Below are 23,021 nucleotides of genomic sequence, written 5' to 3' on the forward strand. Positions count from 1 at the left end.
TTAATCTCCTCCCTGTGTCCACCCCCTTTGCTTGGACAGACCTTGAGGATGGGACTTTGTTAGAGGCTGCCCTGCATATGTTATGGCAGGTAGATGTGAGGGCACCAAATGCCTCCCCAGGCCCCGGAACACCTCTTCTAAGGTATGTCTCTTGAGTTTGTCTGGTGATAATTTCCAGGCCCTCTGAATGTAACTGGTTACAGAAATAAAAACTCTCTTCCTCCCCAGTTCATCTGCATCTCTTTATTATGCCAGTGAAATAGCAGCCCAGCCCTCCAGTTTGGTCCAGGAACAAATTCAGTGAGCCAGCCAGAAGAGACTGGGATGGTGCTGTCTTCAGTGGCCAATAGCTTGCAATGAGACAGTCTTCAGGAGGATCCCAGCAGCTGTCGGTGAGATTTCCCAGGAACCCTCTCAAAGGCTGTCCCATGCACAAAATTGCATGTCCCTTTCACTACTGGAGAAGAACAGAGATCAGGAGCAGACACGCTCAAAAGGTGAGTTAACCGGATCGTATGCTGGGAGACTATTGTTTTCCTATCTGGGCTTGTTAAGCCATTTGTCCGGTACCACCAAGGGAAGCAATAAGGCTCCTCCAAAGACCCACTTTGCATTTTGGTTGAGATCCGGTTTTGAGTTGATTTTGAGTCTGTTTTGCCTGAGTGCACTTCCCCTTGTGTTTGTCTGAAATTTGTCTCCACTCGTTTATGTATCTGTCTTATTCCTTTTAATGCCATGTAAACTTGAAAATGGGAAGTATTGGGTCCATTCCTGCTGAGAGGCCTCTTGGAAGGAAAAATAATTTTTTTAGGAGCTCAGTGGTTAAAAGTCAGGTTAATTAAAAGCTAACATCCTACATGTGTATATGTATGTGTTCATATTTGTATTTAAAAGGCTTTCATGTTTTTATTTTCATTTATTTCTCTCCTAGGACCTTGCCTTTTTGAGCAAAGGGTTTTTTCTTCTCAGTTGACTGAATTCTGTTTTCTTCATTAATAGCTATTGCAACAGAAGCTACTCTAGGGTTTTTAAGAAAAAAAGTTGAATTTAGACACGTAGAAATGTCTTTGTTTGGAAAAAACTTTTTTTTTAAATTGCACTGTGAAAGCATCACATGGTCTCACCTCATAATAATTCTCCCTTTTTGGAAACCCAAGATTTGGTGTGGGCTCTGCCCAGAGCTCAACAATCCAGTTAAAAAGTAGGAAAAAGGCGCCACTGCACTCCAGCCTGGGCGACAGAGCGAGACTCTGTCTAAAAAAAAAAAAAAGGAAAAAGGTCTTATGATTCTAGAAAATGTACTTCTATTGGATTGCCTAATATGTCTGTATATTTATATCTTGTGTACATCATGTTTCACTACTGAAAAATATAAAAGAGTTCTAATTAATTGGCTCAGACAAAAGCACTTAAATACTTTAACAGAGAAAAATAAAAGACTAGTCAAATGCTTTTCAAGTTTATGTAACTTAAGTAAAATCTTTAATAAATAAACTAGCTTTAAAATTTATTGGTAAAGGCCAGGCACGGTGGCTCAAGCCTGTAATCCCAGCACTTTGGGAGGCCAAGGTGGGTGGATCATGAGGTCAAGAGATTGAGACCATCCTGACTAACACGGTGAAACCCCGTCTGTACTACAAATACAAAAAATTAGCTGGGCGTGGTGGCAGACACCTGTAGTCCCAGCTACTTGGGAAGCTGAGGCAGGAGAATGGCATGAACCTGGGAGGCGAAGGTTGCAGTGAGACAAGATCATGCCACTGCACTCCAGCCTGGGCTATAGAATGAGACTTCATCTCAAAAATCAAAAACAAACAAAAAAGTTATTGGTAAAGTTAATGTTAGAAATGTCTTAAGAGTTGCCAGCATACATTTTTGTTTGCATTAATTGATCAAGCAATTTCATACTTATCTCTGCCAAATATTATAAGGTGTCAAAATGTGACATACAAAACTACACATTAGAGGCTACAAAACTATAACTTAGCCCAAAACAGAATAATCTTTGCTTGTGTAATTTTTAATAAATGAAACATTAATATTGGCCTAATGAAGATAGCTATATCTTGAAATACCCTAACTTCTAATTTTGTGGCCTTAGACAGTCTAGTACACAGACATAAAGAAAGTTTGTTCTGGGAAAAGACTGTTGTCATCTTTGTTTCTAAGCTAAACCACAAACTAAGTTAATAAACAAGAATAGCTTGGAAGTTAGAAGTAAGATGGGGAGTCAGTTAGGTCAGATCATTTTCACTGTCTTGGTTATAATTTTGCAATTGTGGTTTCACAACTTCAAATGATGACTATCTGTTTTCATAAATATTCTAGGTAAATGGTTAAAATAAATAATCAAATAAGTGTAATGCGATAAATGCTCGTAAAGAAACTTGTCATATTTAGAATCTAAGGTTATATTAAACAACAGATATTTCATTATTTGTGTATTTTCCAATAAAAATATATTGTAGGAAAACATTCTTTCTAAAAATTGTGTCCTTTTTAAAGGATAACTAATTTTTGTCTAATTCAAAGCTTATTTAAAGGTTCTATATAAAACCAGGTAAAAGAAACCAGGACATAAAAGAGACATAAAGAAAGTAATAAAAATAAAGACAGTTTTAAAGATTATTGGTAAAATAAAAACAACCTAAAAAATGTAAATATTTGGTCTAAATTACGCAGGTCAAATATTAGATTTGCTAAATGCTTTAGGTCATAAACTGCTTCTTTGACTTAAAAATTATTCAATTTATTTTTCAGTGTTAAATTCTAGATAAGGCCTGGGGACATGTTAAATTAGCCAAGCCCCTTAGCTATGCAAAAAGGTATTAAAGAAAAGAGAATGTATATAAGAAAAGATCTTGTATGGTAAATTCTTGTCCTAAAGTAAAATAACTGGTTCCTTAAAGAGAGGGATGTTTAGGACAAGTCAGAAAGTCAAGTCATGTCAAAGACTGTGTAAGTTGTGAAAGGGTTTATGAAAGGGAATTTATGCAAGAAATGTTGTACAATTTAAAGGTGGTTAGGCCTCCTAAATGCTTTATGAAATGCTACTATGACTCTTAGCTGTACAACTTGCCTGCTTTCAGCTAGGTAAGGTCTGGGACACATGGAGTTAGATGCTGTAATAAGTCAGACCTTATCTGTACTTTTGTCTAGGTCCCAGGCTCCACCCCTAGTACATAATTAAAATCCCATAAATATGAAGGTTTTCACCAAAAGTAAAGGTGGCTAAGAGTTAACAGTGTAGTGTGTACTTATGACTATTAAAGAAACAGTTTACATGCACAGTGTGTATTTATGACTATTGAACAGTTTACATGCAAGGTGTATAAGGAAAGTAAAATATATGGATTTTTGCCTAGATTAAAGGTTAAAAGGTTGTTTTAAGTTGGATAAAATAAAAATAAAGGTGTACGCAAGTTGTGGAAGGTTAATTGTAAAGGAAATTCTGTGTGTGAACATATTGGCTAAAGTCAAAGGGTATCATCCAGTTTTTCTATAAATTGAGCATTAAAATAAAAGCACAGTGGGTTTCTCTGAGAGCACTAACCGGCTCTTTAAGAAAAATTGTAAAGGGCTGTAAATAGTCTATACAAATCTTACCTTGTGGTCAAATATTAAAAATGGGTAAATATGTCTATAAGGATTTATTGAGAATTGGGTTTAACATTGACAGTACACTAACATAAAGGTGAAATATGGCTTATTTGGTATAAAAATTATACAGGAAACATTGTCAAATATAAAATGAACTTTGGCTTTCTTTGGGCTATATTTGTATAAATATGTTATTTGTATGTGTTCCAAAGTTATGGGAAACTCCTATAATTCTGATATATCTTAGTATGCGTTATTAGTAATAATTATAATTGTTATGTTAAAATTATTGTGTGCCATAGAGATAACAGGTTTCCTTGTCAATTGTGTCCTTAACTATGGCTACCCTAAAACTTTTTGTCACCCATAAACAATTGTTGTCTTGTTTCAGTCCTCTTTAGAAGGTGGTTTTATAATCAGCTATAAAGCTCTAACAGGGGTAATGCAGGTTTATGATAATTTTGGACATTGTGACATCAGAATAGAGGAAAACCATTCAGGACTTGTGAAGAGCAAAAATGTTCATTAATATCAAGCAGGACAGGAATGAACTGGATGAACTAAAAGGAAACTGGAGTGATCTTTTTGAAATTTTGCTTAAAGTATTGTTAATCTTTTGTTTTGCTTTTCAAAGACAAACTTTTCTTTTGAGCTATTGACAACTTTGAACAATTTAGTGTACTCCCATGAACAACATTTGGAGCATACTTGTTTCTCTCTACCTGATTTTCTCCAGAATTTGGAAACTATCTGTGAGTATTCTTAAGTTATGGCAATATAGTTATTTGCACAAGTGCAATAAAATGTGTTTTCTTTTGTAACAGAACACAGCTGAAAATACTGGTTATTTTTTTACCATGGCTTTGATTGGAATGGCATGCTTTCCTTTAAGGAATGAAACTTGACTTATGGAGTCAATAAAGCCCTTGGAAAACTGACCTCATATTTTGTGTACACAGTCCCTGTACAGGGTTTCTGACCTGTGATAAGTAAAGAATGTCACTTTCCTACAGACCAGGAACCCCAAGTTATCTTGGAACCTCAAGAGGAGAGGAATTCACCAAACTCATAGGTATTTAATGGTACAAATCCATAGCTGGGCTTGACTTCAAAAGGTCTTATCTCAGATGCTTTCTATGAAACAAAGTTTCATCAAAGCCAGTGTAAAAGGCCTATGTGAAAAATAATTATTCTTTATACTAATAATCTGGCCAAGTATACTTTATACTAATAATCTAGACAAGTATAATAAAGCAAACCAGTCCTACCTAATAATCTGGCCTAGTATAATAAAGGCCTATTATAAATAGGCCTTTTATAAATAATAATAGGCCTATTATAGTCCTACCTAATAATCTGGCCAAGTATAATAAAGCAAACCAGTCCTACCATAATTTGTCATTTAATAAAAATGGAAAACTGAAGAGAGGAAAATTATGTTTCAAAATTATAGTACATCTGTTGTTAAATTCCAGTCTTGCCAAATGTTTTTCAGTTTTTATTATTTTCTACAGTTTGGATTAAATTCTAATTTTTCTGGCTACAACTCTCCAAAACAATGTTTTCAATTTTTTTTCTTTTTTTTTCCTCTTTCCCCATTTTTCCTAACTGGAAATCACTGAAACCTAAGTTGTGCTTTCTTAAAGCCCTGTGAACCGAAGACTAAATGTTTTAGCAGGTGCTGCCTCTAAGCCCCTGAAACAAAGAGTGCTACTGGGAACAAATAGACTTCCCCTATTCCAATGCTGCATTCAGTGCCCCATAACAATGACCCTCACTCAGCAGGAAGTAGCCAGAAATATTACAATGCCCCATATCCCTACAATTCTCATGATAAATAAATATACTAACATGATAGAAATTATGCACAAATTGACAGTGGGGATTGTGGCAGGCAGGTTTCATTAATGCAGGCCTCCATCACAACTGTCTCAGTATTCAATGAGTGATTAAGTTGAATATTAAAAGCTAAAAATACCAGTGCCCTTATACGAAGGCTGGAATGTAACAAAAGCCCATCCAGAGTTTTGCCTAGGCCTTTCCTAGGCCTTAAAGCATGACCAAATAATGAAGGAGCTCTTAACGGTACAAATTAGGATTATATAAGTTTTACTGGGGCTCTGAAGAAACACCCCAGGCCTCCACAAACAAGTTTATTGGAGGTCTGAAGGAACTCTCCAAACCTCAGTGGTTTAACAGGAGACAAGATAAGGGTGATCACTCCAGCACCCAGAGAACCATTTAAATTAAGCAAACTTCATGAGGCTCCAGAAGAAGGTCTTCAGGACTCATATCTTAGTTATAAATTAAAAGAAGTTAATCACTCATGTCTTTAGATGAATGCACACTTACACGTAGACATATATCTTAGAAGGTATATAAGCTCTGAAAAACTTTGTCATTTTGAGTTGGTTTGGTGATAATTTCCAGGCCTTCTGCCTGTAACCGGTTACAGAAGTAAAAACTCTCTTCTTCCCCAGTTCATCTGCATCTTGTTATTGGGCCATGAGAAATAGCAGCCCGACCTTCAGTTTGGTCCAGAAACAGTCACATTGGGGAAAGTTCTAGGGAAGGCCATGGGGCACACTATATCTGTCAACTGTCTGAATCTCAGCAGCCTATAGCGAAAACATGACTCTAGAGGATGAAGAGTAGTTCATATCCTCCTTGTAGAAATACAAAGCAACTCTGTTTGTACCTTTTATGAGCTTTCATCAAGGCATTGTCAACCCTTCACAATTCTTAACATTAGATAGCCAAAATGCTTTGCCCAAAGCACACGAGTCCATCCTCTACACCAGGACTCTCAGCCTCATACACCTTAATACCTGCAAGGGCAGGTAGGTATCATCCACTGCGTGAAGGAAATAACCTTTGTATAGTTGGTCATCAATACGCTGAGTCCAAGGGTAGCACAAGAAATGTTTTTATTGACAGCATTCTATTGCTTTTCAATTAGTGGAAAATCATTTCTGAGTATGAAGTTTGCTTTTCCTTTAGTCTGCCTCCTCCTCTGTGAGCTCTACTCTGGACTCTGACAGTACCTGGGACCAAGAGCTCTCTACTCATTATGGATTCTCATGTCTCCAATTGCAAAGCACAGTAGCCCTGTGAACCAATCTTTCAGTGCATTGACAAGGCAGGGGTGATTAATGAATCTCTTTCTTGCTATACCTTTAAAGAATACTAGAGGAGGCTAGAGCCCAGTCAGCCATAAAGTTACACGCTAGGCTCTTGGCCCTGACATGAGGTGCACAGAGATGACTTAACGGGAATAGTTTTCAACGTCTATTTTATTCTGTGCTTCAGAAGACCTCCTTTAATCTTTGATTTTGGTCCCTGTTTCTAAGAAAAGCAACTGAAAAAGCCATAATACCACCCCTCAGAAGAAAGGAATAGCACTAAGTAATCGAGAAAATGCCTCCTCTTGAAACGGATATAGAGATGGAAACAAGATATAAGAAGGATTGAGAGTCATATAATACAGGAGCTTAAACACGTATGCGTGATGATAAAGAGGGTAATATTAGAGCGCTTGGAAGATACCAGGAAGTTGAGAGAGTTAACAGAAGGGCACATGCTGGATTGGCCACAAAATCGAATTACTGAAGTAAGTGCAAAATGACAAATTGTCACAGAATACAGAGAAACGGGGAAAAGAAATTAAGATAAGAGGAGAAAAAGATCTAGAGGGCCAGTCCAGGAGATACAATCTATGCTTCATAGGAATACGTGAAACTGAGGACAGAGCAAGTGGAGCTGAAACAATAATTAAGGATCTAATTGAAGAAAATTTATCCAGAATTGAAGAATGAACTAGATCTACAAACTGAAAAGGCTCACAGGATACCTTTAAAATTTAATGAAAAGAAAGCAACATCTAGACATATCCTGGTGACGTTTTTGAATTTCAAAGACAAAACATTTTACAAGCATCCATCAGAGAAAGCAGGTTACTTACAAAGGGGCAAAAGTCAGGCTGACCTCAGATTTTTCTCCTGCAATTCTAAATGCCAGAAGACAGTGGAACAATATCCAGAGTGTTAAGGGAAAATAATTTTGAGCCAAGAATTATGTACTCTGCCAAGTTATCATTTCTTTACAAAGGAAACTGGAAGACATTCTTAGATATACAGGGGTTAGGAAAGTATATCAACCAAGAACCTTCCCTGAAAATTTTGCTGAAGGATTTACTGCAGCTAACAGAGAACCTGAATTAAAATAAGAATAGGAAGGCAATTGTATGAAAGAATTAATGGTATATATTAAAACTATTTAAGGAGCATTAAGTTTAAATTGTTATGTATAGGGAATTAAAACTAAATACAAAAATAGAAACATATGCTGGGTATAAAATTTCAGTTTACATTTAAACTGGAAGGGCATACCATATGTTCAATATATTGGACAATACTGTTTTATTTTTATCATGTAGTATTGTAGGTACAAATACGCATGTTCTTAAGCTAAACCTAAGTAAAAGGGCTTTGTCACTGTAGATTTAACAAATCACAGCATTCTAAATGTCAAATCTGACAAAATTGGAAAACAGTACAGTTTTATTTCCCTTATTTTTAAGTATAGTGGGAAAAAAATTACAAGTTTGTCCATACTGTTACTACTGATACTGTAAAGAAACTTCCAAATCTCTGGTTTGGGAGGGGAGTGGATACATCCTCATTTTCTGTACATGATGCATGGGGAAAAACAGTAGTTACTGCATCATATAGTTCATCTAAGTAAATTTGAAATGGAAATAAGTGTTAACTACCAAAATAGAATATATACATTCCAATGTTTGGAAAAGAAGTGGTAAAAAAAAAAACATAGCAAAAGAAAAGTAGCAAAAAGACATTAAAATTAGCAAAAAGTAGATTGACAGTACAGATGACCTATAAACTGGTTAAATAGCCCTATTACAATTGAAATTGGGTCAAAAATCAATCTCTAACCTGAGGTATATTTGTATAAAACAAAGGATCAAAGAGTTTAAAGATAATGGAAACTATAAATCATAGAAATAGCAACATTTTTATTAAAGAAAATGTAAACATAAGACATTTTATGTAAAACATACAATATAGGATGTAACATTTAACAAACTATATAGTAAATAATATGACATTAATATATAAAATATATGTTCCAGATCTTGATGTGGGTGATAGTTTCACTTATGTACATCGATATACATCTATTTAAAAACATGTACATTTAAATTGGTGCATTTTATGTATTTAAAATGTATTGAGTAATCCTTCTGTATGTATTATTAAAGAGAATATAGCAAAAAAAGAATACTAGAGGAAATCTCTTCTCTGGATCACCAAATAAATATAAGAATGGTATTTCAGGTGGTTAGGTTACCTGGCTGGATGGAGGCAGTGGGGTCATGGCTGATGGGGAAACTTCACCTCAGGGTCCCCTCTGGGCTGGCTTAGATCCCCCCATCTTCATCCTCTCTGCTTCCTTACAGCAGGCTTTAGGGACTAGATGCTCTCTTTTCTTAAAATCTCATCATCTATTGTTTACCTTTGAGTTTGTCTTCCATCCAGTTGGCTAGAGAATAGGATGTCATTTCCACTTTGTCTGGGGTAACAATAGCACTGCTTTGTCACTGTGATATGGTAGAGACAATGATCACAACCACAGGGAGGTTACATTGCTCTGTGCCTTTGGAGCTCTGTATATTGTTCCTGATTCCCTTTCAAGATGTTAATTGAAATATCTTTGTACATTTCTTTAATTTTATTACTGAGTTTAAGTCTTTCCAAATTTCCCCCCTTTGTGACATTTTCCATGCTGTCTTCTCTGAGGCCATCTGCCCTGCTGGCACCTGCCCTCTCGCTAAGGCCTCCCAGGACTCTCTCTTCTTATAAGACAATTGTAGTTGGTCATATAAAAAGCCAGGTCTTCACTGGTGCATGGTTTGAAGCACTAAATTTATATTAAATCTGAGGTCATACCTATTGTTAGAGTGATGCAACAGAGACTCTATTAAGAGAATGGCAATGCATAGTTATTAAGAGAATGGCAATGCATAGTCATGGTGCATTTGTCCCAGATCTCAATTTATAGATTAGATACATTAAGCATTTTATTTATATCATGGGAAGATTTTTTCCAGGGGTACCCACTGCCTGATTTCTCTAACTCAAACTCTTGATTAAGAAAACTAGTTACAAGACAAATTTAGAAGAGTAATCATTTTCCAATTGATTGATATTTTGCAGTAGTAATTTATCTTTATGTCATTCTATTATGTAAATGTTGACTCTGAAACCTACTTATCAGCTCTTTTCTCTTGGAAGTTATTATTTATACATAAAAGTATAGAATATTCACTCCAAGGTGTTGCATTTTCTCTTAATAATGGGGCTTCTAATACCTATGCGTGATTTTCTTGTGAAATCTACTTGGGATCACACATGAGAATGCATGATGCAATTGTTTGTTTTTGCTTTATCCGTCATCCCCAATAAAACATACCTGTATTAAAAAAAAAAAAAAACACATGTTGGCAGACTCTGCTATTTCTTTTATTTTATTTACTGGAATTAGCTGGTGTGTTAATATTTTAAACAATGTTTTAATATTATAGCAGACTAGGCACACTAAATGAGACGGACTGAAGCTCATAAGCTCCACATTCAGTCACAGTTCCTTGCCCAACAGAATAAAAGGCAAAATAGTTGGCTTAGTCTCTCTCTTATTTTGTTATTGTTTCTCTCAGATCTCCAGGCAGAAGTTCAGTGTGGACCCTGCCATCTTCTTCTCATAATGCTTATCAAAGTTCTCATTCATAGCCACAGTAAAATGGTTCTTCCAGTCTCCAGGCCTCCCTGTAGGACATCAAAGTTCATTACAGACTCTGCACCCATTCCACCTAACCCTTCTATAGTGAATGGTTCCTAAGCCTACCCACGTGATTTTCCCATGAGTGAGGGTCCCTCAGTCCCACTCCCCTGGTCTTTCCACTATGAATGGTCCCTCATTTCCACTCCACTTGGCTTTCTTACCACAAGGCACACAGCATCCTTATATTCCTTCCTCAAATGCTGCAGGCCCCACTGTGCTGAATCTTCTGCTCCAGGGTACACTTCTGGCTGTAGTGTACCCAACCCAAAGTCTACAGCTGGTTACCATGGACTTCCTGGGGGACATCCTATCTTATTTTCCCAGGGACAGTGAAAGACCTTATAAGATGTCAGTAACCTCATTGGAGAAGATATTTCTTGTTGGGTAAAATTAAAGAGTAAATCCACTGGAAGTGACATTTAGATACTAGTGATCTTCTGCAAACTGTTTTACCTTGTCAGCCCAACAAATGCTGTACTAATGAATTGTTTCTCTGAATTATCCTAGTACTTTATTTCTACTGGTTTCCTACCCTTTGACAAGAAGACTAATCTGAAATACTTGACAATAATGTCAAATTCTAGATTCCAACTCGCAACTAGTTAATTGGAATGTTCAGGAATGCGGTCACTGTTTTTAAAGGTAATTTTGATTCAGTCAGGAGAACTGGTATTAGGGAATTCCTAGTATAGCCTCCTCTTTACTTTCTTGTTTATAACTTTTTGCAGCTATTTCTGCATGTATCTAGAATGTTAACTTGTTGAGGACAGAAATAATGTTCATTCTTCCATACATTCACACAACAGGCCTTTATGGAGTTTTTTTGAGGTATGAGTCTCTATACTAGGTTCTAGTGGAACAAAACTGAACACAGCATTCTCTTCAGGACAGTTTATCGTCTTATTTTGGAGACAGACATGAATACCAATAGTTACAAATCTAAGTACTAAGTGCTTAGCTAGGGTTTTGAACTACAGGGATAGACTAAAGATGAGTGTTCAAAGCTGCTCAGAGGATGCATGAGCCTTCAAGGGGAAGTTCATGGTTGAGCTGGGTATTCTAATCAAAGTGACCAGCACCGAACAGCATCACCTGTGTACTTGAGAGAAAGGCAAATTTGAGGGCTACTCCTGGACCTATGGAATCAGTATCTCAGAGCAGGGACCAGCAATCAAAGCTTTAGCAAGGTCTGCAGGGGTTCTAATGTGACTAAAGTTTCAGAACCACTGACACTGGCTTTCAGCAAACAGGCAGAGTGAAGGGAGCAGAGGTTCAAAATTTAACTGAAATGAGTCACTTTTTCCTGAAAATTAGGTTGAAAATGATTTTAGACCATAGGGCAGAAAATTTTTTAGAATTGAGTTCAGTGAAAGCCACCAACCTTTCCTCATGAATTTTGAGATGGAGTGATTGAATATGTGAGATGGTATCCTAGTTTGGTTGGCCATGGGATTATCCTTCATTACATCAAATGAAGTATGGTGGATGATCTTGTTTATAACATCATCTGACAAAGTTTTCTCCAAGAATTCCAACACCTTGTGGATCTCATGTTTTGGATTCTGACCATGGAAGGAAAAGGCATTGTGAATAATACTAATAGAAGAAGAGCTTGGCCAATTAAACCGACACCTTGTTCAACAGAATAACATTGTCAGGAGGGTTTCTGGGTCTGACCTTTAAGTCTCAGTGCCACTTACCTTTTTTATATCCTCATAGAAGAGATAGAGCACCTGGTGCCTGTCTTTTGCAGCCCACCATCCTTTCACATGGTCAAACCAGGACCCACAAGTAACTGGAAAACATCAGAACATTGTTAGTTCCCATTACCGGGACAAAACCAAAGGCTATAAAATAAATTAGCGCTCCTTTGAAATAGACTTCTGTAACTTTCATTCTGGTTCCTTAATGAAGTGGAAATAATTTTCTACTAATAAAATTTGTCTATATTTATGGTGTAAAGCAGAGATTTATAGTACACATTTGTAATATGTGACTTTGCACACATTGACTCTGTCTTGTGACATGCCTTAAAACATTAGGTAATAAAATACTTCCCCTATTCTGAGTAAACAGTGTTTACTTTCAGACTCAACTAATTCAGGCTATCAGATTCAGGGTAGGGTCCTCCTGCTGCTTTCCCTGTATAGCTGTGCTATGCAGTTTGCAGGTTCCTGTTCGGAAAGAGATGCAGCAGCAGCAGAAAGAGAGGTGCCCTCGAGGAGAACTTCTATTTCCAGCTGAGGCTACATCTATGTGGTAAACTCGGGATGCATTTTCTTTTCACCAGTTGGTAAGAGAATGAGTGGACATGAATTAGCCAGCGACATATTTTATCCCAGGGATGTTTTAGTGTCCCTGATAGGTTGTAACTTCTGGCAGCTTCCTGGTTTGGTTCTGGGCAGTCATTATAAACACAGGAGCTATCTTTATTCAGGGTGAGCTATGTTGCAAGCATTGTGCTAAATGGACGTGAAGATTTGTCTGAAGGATGATGGAAAATATTCTCCAGAGGAAAATGACCACAGACCAAGTGAGCAAGTGTGTGAAATGCTCTCTTTTGAATCACGACGAACAAAGATGTAAGTTTGCAGTGACTTGAACTTTGACATGTGTCATGGTGACTGGTATCTGTGTCAGCCAGGTTCTCCAGAGAAACAGAGCAACAGGCAAATCCAGAGGAGAATACATTAGTTCTTCCTTATGCACAGGGGATATATCACATGACCCCCAGCAGATGCCTGAAACCACAGATAGTACCAAATTATATTATAATAGTGTATATGTTTTTGCCTATACACACATGTGTATGTTAGTTTAATTTATATATTAGGCACTGTGAGTGAATTACAACAAAATTAATAATAAAACAGCTTTTATAACAATATTCTCTAATATATTCGCATCTATGTGAATGTAATCTCCCTCTCTCTATCCTTCTTTTCTTGAAATACTGTAATATTTTTGGATTAGGGTTGACTGTGGGTGACTGAAACTGCAGGAAAGGGAAACCAAGTATAAAGGGGACTCATCCATGTATATGTATGTGTGTGCATGTTTTATATATGTGCATAATATATATGTGTACACATATAATTTATTTTAAGCAATGGCTATGTAATATGTATATATAGATAAATGTACATATATAATGTATATTATGTATATATGGTTTATTTAAATGAATTGGCTCCTGCAATTGTGGGTCTTGGCATGTTTTAAATCTGTAGGGGATGCTGGAAAATCAGGCAAGATTTGACATAACAGCCTTGAGGCAGAATCCTTTCTTTTGGAAACCTGAGTTTTGTATCTCTTAAGACCTTCAGGTGATTGCATAAAAACCACCCATATTATTAATATTTAACATTATCTCCTTTTCTTAAAGTCAACTGATTATAGATGTAAATCACAACTACACAATTGGCACTTTCACAGAAACAACAGGATTGTTGTTTGATTAAATAAGTAGGTGTCACAATCCAGCCAAGTTGACACAAAAAACATAACAAAACGCAGGCCTTGGGAAAAAATCATATAAGAAAAGAAGCTGGGATCCTCTCTTCCTCTGCTTCCTCCTACTTTTCCTGCTCTCAAAACTTCTCTGCATAAATATTGGAAATCTATTCACATGGAGTCCTATCTAGATTTGTTATTTTTCTTATTTCCATCTGTCAGTCCGTTTTAATTTATGTTTCTAGAGAAAATGTCCTAATGAGGTTATCTCTCTTGATTCACTGGAGAGACATGCTTGACAGAAATTATTATTTATTCACTTTTCCAGATATCTGTTTTTATTCAGGTCATGTTGTGGAAGTCACTTCATTTTGATTTTTCTTTTTCCTCAAAAGAATATGAATATGAATATGTCAGGACTGGTTATAATGAAGCTCAGGTCCCTAACACACTTGCTCAGGGATAGTTAGGTTCCTCAAGGACTGGGAGCTCTCAGCATCACAACTCACCCACTTCGCTTATGGAAGTTTTTTTTTTTTTTTTCAAAATGTGGATATTGTTTACTTGAAGCAACAGTCCAGGATTGTGAAGTACAACACATTTTAAGGATGAGACTTTCCTTTCATGGTCAAGCACCAGCATCATGCACACAGCATTAAGTTATTTAAAACAACACCCCTGTGGGACCCCGTTCCTGGAGGAAGACCCACTTCGGTGTGATTGCCTCCCTTGCTTTACTGCTTTTAGTTCCAGTCAGTTTCATTGTATATCCAAGCCTTCCTCTGCCGGAGAGCAGAGGCTTTGCTCATCAGCCAGCCGGTCTTGTTACTATCTGGCTACTTTTTAAGGTTAAAAAATAAAAGGCAGTTTCTTTGCTTTGCAGGCGGCAAGGCATGAGGCGCAGGCCTCTTCATTGTTCACATGGCAAAGGAGGAGGCTCTGAGCAAAGGCCACTGGCAAGTTAGGGCAACACCAAGAAGGCTCTGCGGAGAGACTCCCTGTGGGTTGGGGCCTGGCAGGAACGCTGCCTGTGGACTGTTTATGGTCTGTCCAGTTGAGGCTTGGTAAACCCAAGTAAAGTGTTAAAAACCTCAGTACAAAAGATCCTCTAACACATCTGGAACGAAATTATTTCTTCTTAAAAACACAGTACTAAGTGTCACAAAGCTTTCCCTCCAATCTACTACTACAAAACACTCATGCCACAGCCCACAGACCCAAGAGTCAAGGACAGAGAGAAACCTGTTCAGAAGAAAAAAAAAAAAGACAGCAGTACATAAAGTGCTTCTTTTTAATGAAACAAATCCAAGAGATGTACAGTCAGGCTCAAGTTGTGCAGTTCACAAGCATGGAGGAAACAGACAAAACGACAGTGTTCAGGACAGTCAGAGCTAACCCAAGACGAGGCTGGACTTGCCGCCAGGGGGATTTCTTCTGGATGGCACTGGGGCCGGCGCCACCGGGCTGGGCACAGGTGCGGCAGGCACGGGCTTCTCTTCACTCTGCCTCAGGCTGCCTGGCAAGTCTATGTCCACATTTTCATGAATATCACCTTCTCCCTTCAGATCTAAGAAGTCTCCGGAGCTTGCTTCAGAGGAGTTCCTTCTCTGCAGTCCAGATGACTCCAAGTCTTCCCTGCCACCACTAGACTTGGCACCTGCCGACTTGGCCCAAGAAGCTTGATTTTCTTCAGGTGTCCCAAAGATATTAGAGGCCGTTTTGTTCTTCCTCACAGGTTGTTCTGTTGGTTCATCAAAACCTAATGAAAAATTGGATCCACCACCTGGAGGCCGCAAAACCCGGGAGCTATTCCTGCTGTTGGGGTCGACTCCTTTGAAGGTGGTGGTTGTGGTCATGGCGCCGAGGAGCGAGGTAGGCTGGCGCGGGAGCAGAAAGCTCAAAGGGTCGGACCCGAGGAGCGCAGGGAAACTCCACACCCAACAGCCGTCCACCGCTGCAGGAGCCGCCGCCCGCTTATGGAAGTTTTAATTATTTGAGAGACGTTAATGAAATGGTGGAGACACCGTGTAATTTTTATCCATTTGTCTAGGTTCTGCTCACTGCAGTTATAATGAAATACTATAATCATGTTTCTGCATTAATGCTCATACAAATATGTAGAGATGGTCCTTACATCCTAAATCACTTTATGTAGCCGTCTTGTCTTTCTTCTGTCTAGAGATTGTTGTTTTCATGAGATATTCTTCTTCTGTGAAAGGTTTGAGATCTTGCAAATCTGATTTGACACCTGGTCAAATCTAGTCAATTGCTATTTTGATAAGTGTGGCCCTAATGTGTTCACTGCTTATCTGGAAGGTGTGATCTTGTTAGTAAGCAGATGAGGGGTCATGGCTGCTAATTCTAATGTGAGATTCCTGCAGGTGAACAGGTCTAAGATTGTGCACTATTACCTATGGGAAAGGCTCTCTGTGGCTGTGCAGTGTATGACTTTTGTAACTATACATGGTGGCCTGACCGTCCAATAACACTGCTAGATCAAACCGCAGGATATCATCTCATGCCTTCCCACTGCCAGGTCTTTCCACAGGAAATGTTGCCTCTTCTTATTTTGAAGTTGATTGTTTGAAACTCAAGTCAAGGATTTGGGGATTTTTACCTTTGTCTCAAAACTTATGAGCCCAGCTGACCTCAATTTACATTTATATTCAGTTTTCGAAAAATACCTCTTCTACCTGGCTTCTCCAGTCCCAGATCATCAAGATAGGACCTCCTCAATCAGGATAGCCTTTTGTAACTTTCTCCTCCAGTTTACAGAGGTGCTTATTGTTAGAGTCTCCTGAAAGAGGGCACCAAAATAAATCAGTTTAAACTCACCTTTTCCTGACATGAATTTCTCATAAAATTCCTCTAAGTTCTGAGGATCAGGCAGAAAGGAAGCCATCCTATGAAAGTGGTAGTAGGACACCAGGCAATCCTTGGGATTTCTGGCCACATAGACAATCTGAAATCAAGGAGAGGGAAGGAAGCCATGGAGAGAAAAATAGGCTGACATGAAATACTCTAAGTGAGTGTTTCAATATAATGGTAACTATATCCTATAAGTTTATAGCATTAGATACATTAGTTAGGAATTAAAACATTAAATAAATGGAGTCTTTTTGACTCTGCAACCCTGATACCCACGGAGAACACAAAGACAAACGAGAGTGTCCCACTTCAGAGTGGTTATGAGGAACCACTCTAAGATGAACACATTATTAGGACAGCACTGTCAATCATGGTTGGAATATGATGTGATCTGCTGAGTAGTCATAGAGCCAGTAACGAAGCATTCCTGGGCATTCAGGGAATGGGCCATGAAATGGTGAGTTTCAGCTGTGTCTCAGTGAGTTGAAAGAAATTTTCCAGATTCACAACAGGGGAAAGACTAGAGAGTGAGAAAACATTTTGGTGCATGCCATCTTATTTGGCTCCTATTAGGATTAGTGTTAGGTAAGGAGAGAACAGGTGTTATCCTTCAACAGAAGAAGTAAATGACCTTCAGAGAATTGGAGGGACTCCCACTAATTCATGCTTAGTACATGAGTGGGTCAGGCCTTGTCACAAAAATTGGGACACTGAGTCCAGATCTAGTTCCATGATATTTGTATGAGACTCACATGGAGGAATGTTTCAGACAGTGGTTCTCAAAGATTAGCGTGATTTTGCTGATGATATATATCTGACATTGTTAGGACAGAGGGACATGGTGACGTGACCATTGGAAATTCAGTATTGTTCAGTCTACAAATGCAGAACAGAGATGTTAACACTTCCTATGTGCCGGACACTGTTTAGCTTGACAAATTGGGCACGATCAAGTCCCTGCCTGTCAGGAGCTCACAGTCTGATCAGTGAGGTAAGAAGAGAGAAAATTATAATGCAACGTGGTGAACAAAATGATAAGGCAAACACATGCACAGATTTGCCAATATAGATACATGAAACTCACCCAGCCATGGGGACAGAGAAGCTTCCTATAGGAGGTCTCTATGAAAAGACTGGAAGAACAGGTAGGAATTAGGCAAGTAAAGATGAGGAGATGTGTGAATCGGGTGGGAGCACGTGGAAGGTGTGTGGATGCTCCATGTGTGAAAGGACCTGCAGGATTTCAGGAGGACTGTAGTGAGGATCAGGGAACGGGAAGACACTGGGGGAGGAGCTGAAGCAGGGTACAGACTGTCAAGGGCATGGAAGTCATATAGAGGAATGGAGGCATTTCCATCCAACTGTGGAAATGTTTATAGTAGGGAAATGCCTTAGTCAGATTTGTGTCTTAGGAAGAATAGAGGTTACAGAGAGGAGGGGTTGGAGGGGTCAGGTCTAGAGGCAAGCCAACAAAGTGAGAGGCAAAAGATAGCAGTGAGCTGACTTGGATACAGGTGGTAGTGATGCAGTGTAGTGCACAGATTAGAAGGATGGGAAGAATGAACTGGACTTCGTGACAGATCAGACATAGAGGTGAGGGGGATAAAAATGAGGACAGGTTTGAGCTTAGTCTACTGAGTAGATTATGGAGGTGTAGAAGCCTTGACAAGGAGCAGATTCTATACTTCTGCGTCTGAGGCCAGGAGAGCATCTTCCAGTACTTTGGCAGAGCAAAGCAACAGGGTTTTATTTTTAAATGTGTTTCCCTCCATTCTAGCTCCCAATCCACTCTGATTTGTAGCAACACAGATTCAATTTTGGAAAATTTGACCAAGAATTTTTCATGAAATAGGATTAGAGGAGAAAGAATTGTAGAAAACACGGATGTTTGCAGATTTCAAATTTATGTGATCCTTGATTTTAAGTACTTTGTCTAAGAAAAATAGCAAATTACATTTTGTAAAATATTTTTCAAAGTATATTATTTTAAAAATTATCTTCAGTTGTATAGTTTATATCACCAGACTAAGAGAAGTTTGAAAAGCCCACTCTTTTTACCTTGCAGTTTTCTTTCCGGATAGATGGGGGAATCAGATGTGAAGGGAGATGTGTTTTTATCAGTCGTGGTGAGGACATTTCAAGAGCAATCTCCAAATCTAGCAAGAAACAATTTGTATTCTTTATTCTTGCCACTCCACTCTGCCAAAATACTTCAATTCCATTTTTATCTTTGTCTAAAGAGTGATTACATTTTTTTTATATTCATTGGAAATAGTAATTTTTTATCCACAAGGACATACAAAGCATCCAATCCTGCCTAACCTTCTAGGAGACTTTTGCTTATTTCCTCTTATTCTCTCAGCTTTTAGACTTTCAGTAAAGCTCTTTCTCACCCTCAATGAATTCTGGGAATGTTTATGATATATCATTGTTCTTTTCCTTTCTCTTTTTCTCTCTCTTTTGTTTCTCAGAAATCACACCCATCCTTTTACAATAGGCTGCCATTCTTGGAAAATCTTTGAATTTACATTTGTGTCTTCATCTAAAGAGTGGTTTCATTTATTTTCACTTTTTTTTTTTCATGGAAGACAATAGCTGTCTATCCCAAACACATGTAAAGGATTTTTCCTTCTGAAAGCCTTCTAAGAGGTCTGTCTTTATTTCATGTTATTCACCAGGTTTTACACTCTGAAGAAACCTTTTTAGCTCACACAATTAATTCTGGGAATGTCCATGGTATATCCCCCCTACTTTTCCTCCTGTTTAATCAGAAATCACACCTGTCCTTTTACAATAGCTGATTGCTGATTTCTGGCCTTTCTACTGATTCAAACATATGAAGGAGAATACAAAGGAGAGGGAGTGTTCTTTATCATAACATTGGAAAGGAGAAATATGAGAAAGAGAATGAAAATCTTATTGGGAAGCTAAAGGCCACCAGCTAAGAACAGGAGGAAGCCCTGAAGACCCAATCTAGGGTTTGACTCGTTGGCCTGTGATCAATTTCACCTCATGAAAGACACAGGCTACCTCTGGCTACCACGGAAGCTCTGTCAAAGACAGTACACATTGCTCTGGAATCTTGCAGTGAAAGTCCTTTCTGTCTTGGTGCTTATTACTCACCTGGTTTTTCTTTATGGGGAAATTTCAGTTCAAGGAAAGGGTGTCTATCTAGAGAAGGGAATCTTTTGCATTTCTCCACATCACCATCATTTTGAATCATGTCTAAAATTTCTTGCATCCAATGTGTCCCTGAAAATATTTGAAATAGTTCTTTAATTTTGGTCAACTGAACTTTCATTTTAAGCTATTGAGTATTTTGAAGAAAGGCAGCAACATGTGAGCACTTTAAAATTAAATAAATGTTGTCAAGGCAAAAATGAAAACTGTTGTATTATACCTGCATCTATCTATCTATCTATCTATCTATCTATCTATCTATCTATCTATCATCTATCTATCTATCTATCTATCTATCTATCTATCTATCTATCTATCTATCATCTATCTATCTATCTATCATCTATCTATCTATCATCTATCATCTAATCTATCATCTATCTATCATCTATGTATCTATTTATGTATCTATGCATCTATATATGTATGTATACATCTATCAATCAAACATCTTTTTAGTATTTAATTTCTCAGCTATCATGTTTGAGTGAACCATTTCTATGTTTCCTATATTATGACACTTCATGCCTAAAAATGCTGTATCTCCCAATATGACATTCTTTTATCATGGTTACTCAATGTTTCTCATCACATCTAGTTTATAATAAATCCTTAATAACATGAGATACTCAAACTATATTAACTTTTTAAAATTGTGTCATAATGTTATTAATCACTTTTTCCCAATTAAGGTGTATTGGCTGCATTACTTTTGCTGCCCTTTTTGTCTCAGCTTAGAATCATTCTTCCATATTTTTTCTTCATGACACTGATTTTTGTTCTTCTTTGACATTGATTTTTGAACAGATCAGCCAGTTGTCCTGTAGTACTCCACACATTCTGGATTTGTCTGATTATTTCTTCACAGTACATTTTTGTTCCTCTGTTTCCTCTATTTGCCATAAGCTGGAATCCAGGTCTTGGTTAAGTTCTGGTGAACATTTTTGGCAGATTTCTCAGGCAATGCTTGGTACTTCTTGCATCATGACAAGATGTACATATGTCTGATTGCCTCACTGCTAGTGATACTACTGTTCATCATCCAGTTTTGTAGGTGACCACCAGGTCACTCATTGTACAGGTCCATATTTCCTTTTGGTTTTAGGAATGAAACTGTATGGTGACATTTCAGTACCATGTGACCAGCCAGTTACCCTCAGATTTTGTCTAAGTATTTTAGGATTCATACATTAATGATCCTACTTTATCTAATTTTTATTGTGGGTTTCAAATTGTTTATTTTCTAATCTCATCACTTCTCTATTTATTAGGTAGATCTTCATATAAAAAGCTTTCCTTCATAAATTAGGGAAGAACTACAATTCCTCTAAATTCTTTTTCTTAACTAATTCTTTTTAGTCTAAGGGATGAATAATAGTTATCTTTAATCATAATACGTAAGTTTTTCTGTCTTTTTCTTTTTTTCATCATTATGGAGTCATGTTTTTTGAAATAAACTTCAGTGTGGTAAAAATTACATAGAATAGAATGAACCTATTATAAGTGTAGAATTTAATGAAATTTGACAAATGTATGTAGCCATTACCATAGTAAAGAGTAGAACCTGTGTCTACTGCTGTCAGTCATTCCTTTCCTCACTTCTGACTCCATGAAACTGCTGATCTATTTTTTTGTCAATATAAATTAGTTTTACACATTGTTGAATTTCATATAAATGAAACCATACAGTATGTCCTCATGTGTCTGAATTTTTTCACACACCCTCTTTATTTTGGGATTCATTTATGTTCTTGCATATATCTGTAGTTCTTTTTATTACTGAGAACAGCTCAATTTTATGGATAAGCAATGATTTGTTTTTTCATTTATATGATAATAAAAATTTAGGTTTTCTTCAGTGTTGGGCTAGTTTTGAATAAGTCTGCTATAATATTTGTGTACAAGTTTTTTGATGAAAATAGATTTTTATTTTAGGCGTGGGGGCGAATCTCCAGGATTGGAATTGCTGGGTTGTGTGTTAGGTGCATGTTTAGTTTTATAAGAAACTGTTGAACATTAATACCATGTTACATCCTCCCCAACAGTGCATGGGAATTTCAGTTGCTCCGTGCCCTTATCAACACTTGATATTTTCAAGTTTTTAGTCATTTGAAGTGGTGTGCAGTGGTATTTCATTATAGTATTAAGTCACATTTTCTCATGATAAATGATGTGGAGTATCTTGTTTTGTGTTTATTGCTTAATAGTGAAGCTTTTTTGGTGATAAGTTTTTACATCTTTTTCCCACTTTAACACATTTTTTTTTGTTTTTTTTGTTTTCAGTTGTAACAGTTCTTTATACCTTTTGGCCAGATATATGTATTGTGAATATTTTCTCTCCAATTGTGTCACGTATTTTTATTTTTTAACTGGGTCTTTAGACTTTGATGAAGTCTAATTTATATTGAACTTAGACCAAAATAAGGCTTGGAACAGAAGAAAGAATAAAAAAATACTGTTGTAAACTTTTTACATAACACACAAAATAATATAATATTAGTTAAACATAGACTATGATAAGATAGAGATGCATACTGTAAACCCTAGGGTACCTGTTAGAAAAATAAAACCAAGAGGTATTACCAGAAATGGCAAAATGGAATTCTAAAAAACAGTCAATCCAAAAAAGGCAGGAAAAGAGTAACAAAGGAATAAAGGTGGAAATATAGAAAATAAATAGTAAGGTGGTAGATTTACAGTCAATTATGCAGATAATCATAGGCTAGTTCCCAATTATTTGCAAAAGGTATATTTCAGCACCCACATTGAATGCTTGAAATTAGACTGTACCATTTTATACACTATGTGTTATACATAACTATGATGAAATTTAATTATAAATTAGAAATGGTAAGAGATTAACAACAAATAACAATAAAATATAATCTTTATAGAAAAGTGCAGCATCACTACTCTTGCACTTTAGGACCATTATTACGTAAAATGAGGGTGCTCAAGAGCACAAGCCCTATAATACTATGACAGTCAATCTAATATACTAGATAGCTACTAAGCTACTAATGAGCAGGTGACATAGAAGCCAGGCAAAGGAATGAGTCACA

At 37.2% G+C, this 23,021-nt stretch overlaps 2 protein-coding genes across 3 annotated transcripts in view; both read right to left on the reverse strand.

Moving 5' to 3' along the window:
• The window catches only part of LOC116483568 (sulfotransferase 1C3), a 92,421-nt gene that overhangs the window by 40,411 nt on the left and 28,989 nt on the right, over nt 1-23,021 (reverse strand). Inside the window, exons 3-8 of one of the 2 annotated variants that reach the window (XM_032177737.1) lie at nt 19,903-20,031; nt 18,838-18,935; nt 16,747-16,873; nt 12,159-12,253; nt 11,840-12,020; nt 10,126-10,442 (exon numbers count right to left, since the gene is read on the reverse strand). In XM_032177737.1, coding sequence (XP_032033628.1) covers nt 10,330-10,442; nt 11,840-12,020; nt 12,159-12,253; nt 16,747-16,873; nt 18,838-18,935; nt 19,903-20,031 — 743 coding nt within the window. In that variant the 3' untranslated portion in view covers nt 10,126-10,329. Of the gene's footprint in view, nt 1-10,125; nt 10,443-11,839; nt 12,021-12,158; nt 12,254-16,746; nt 16,874-18,837; nt 18,936-19,902; nt 20,032-23,021 lie in introns of those variants that run through there. The other variant, XM_032177739.2, reaches the window with a different exon arrangement.
• Nucleotides 15,185-15,881, reverse strand: LOC116483570 (jupiter microtubule associated homolog 1-like). Its single transcript, XM_032753660.2, has one exon. The coding sequence runs from the start codon at nt 15,765-15,767 to the stop codon at nt 15,303-15,305; it is 465 nt and encodes a 154-aa protein (XP_032609551.1). The 5' UTR covers nt 15,768-15,881; the 3' UTR covers nt 15,185-15,302.

This window comes from Hylobates moloch, unplaced genomic scaffold (assembly GCF_009828535.3).
Source record: "Hylobates moloch isolate HMO894 unplaced genomic scaffold, HMol_V3 SCAFFOLD_15, whole genome shotgun sequence".
Classification (NCBI taxonomy): Eukaryota; Metazoa; Chordata; class Mammalia; order Primates; family Hylobatidae; genus Hylobates; species Hylobates moloch.

What these genes read in the sequence shown, in the direction of transcription:
- LOC116483570 (XM_032753660.2), bottom strand. Translation starts at nt 15,767, where the DNA reads ATGACCACAACCACCACCTTCAAAGGAGTCGACCCCAACAGCAGGAAT.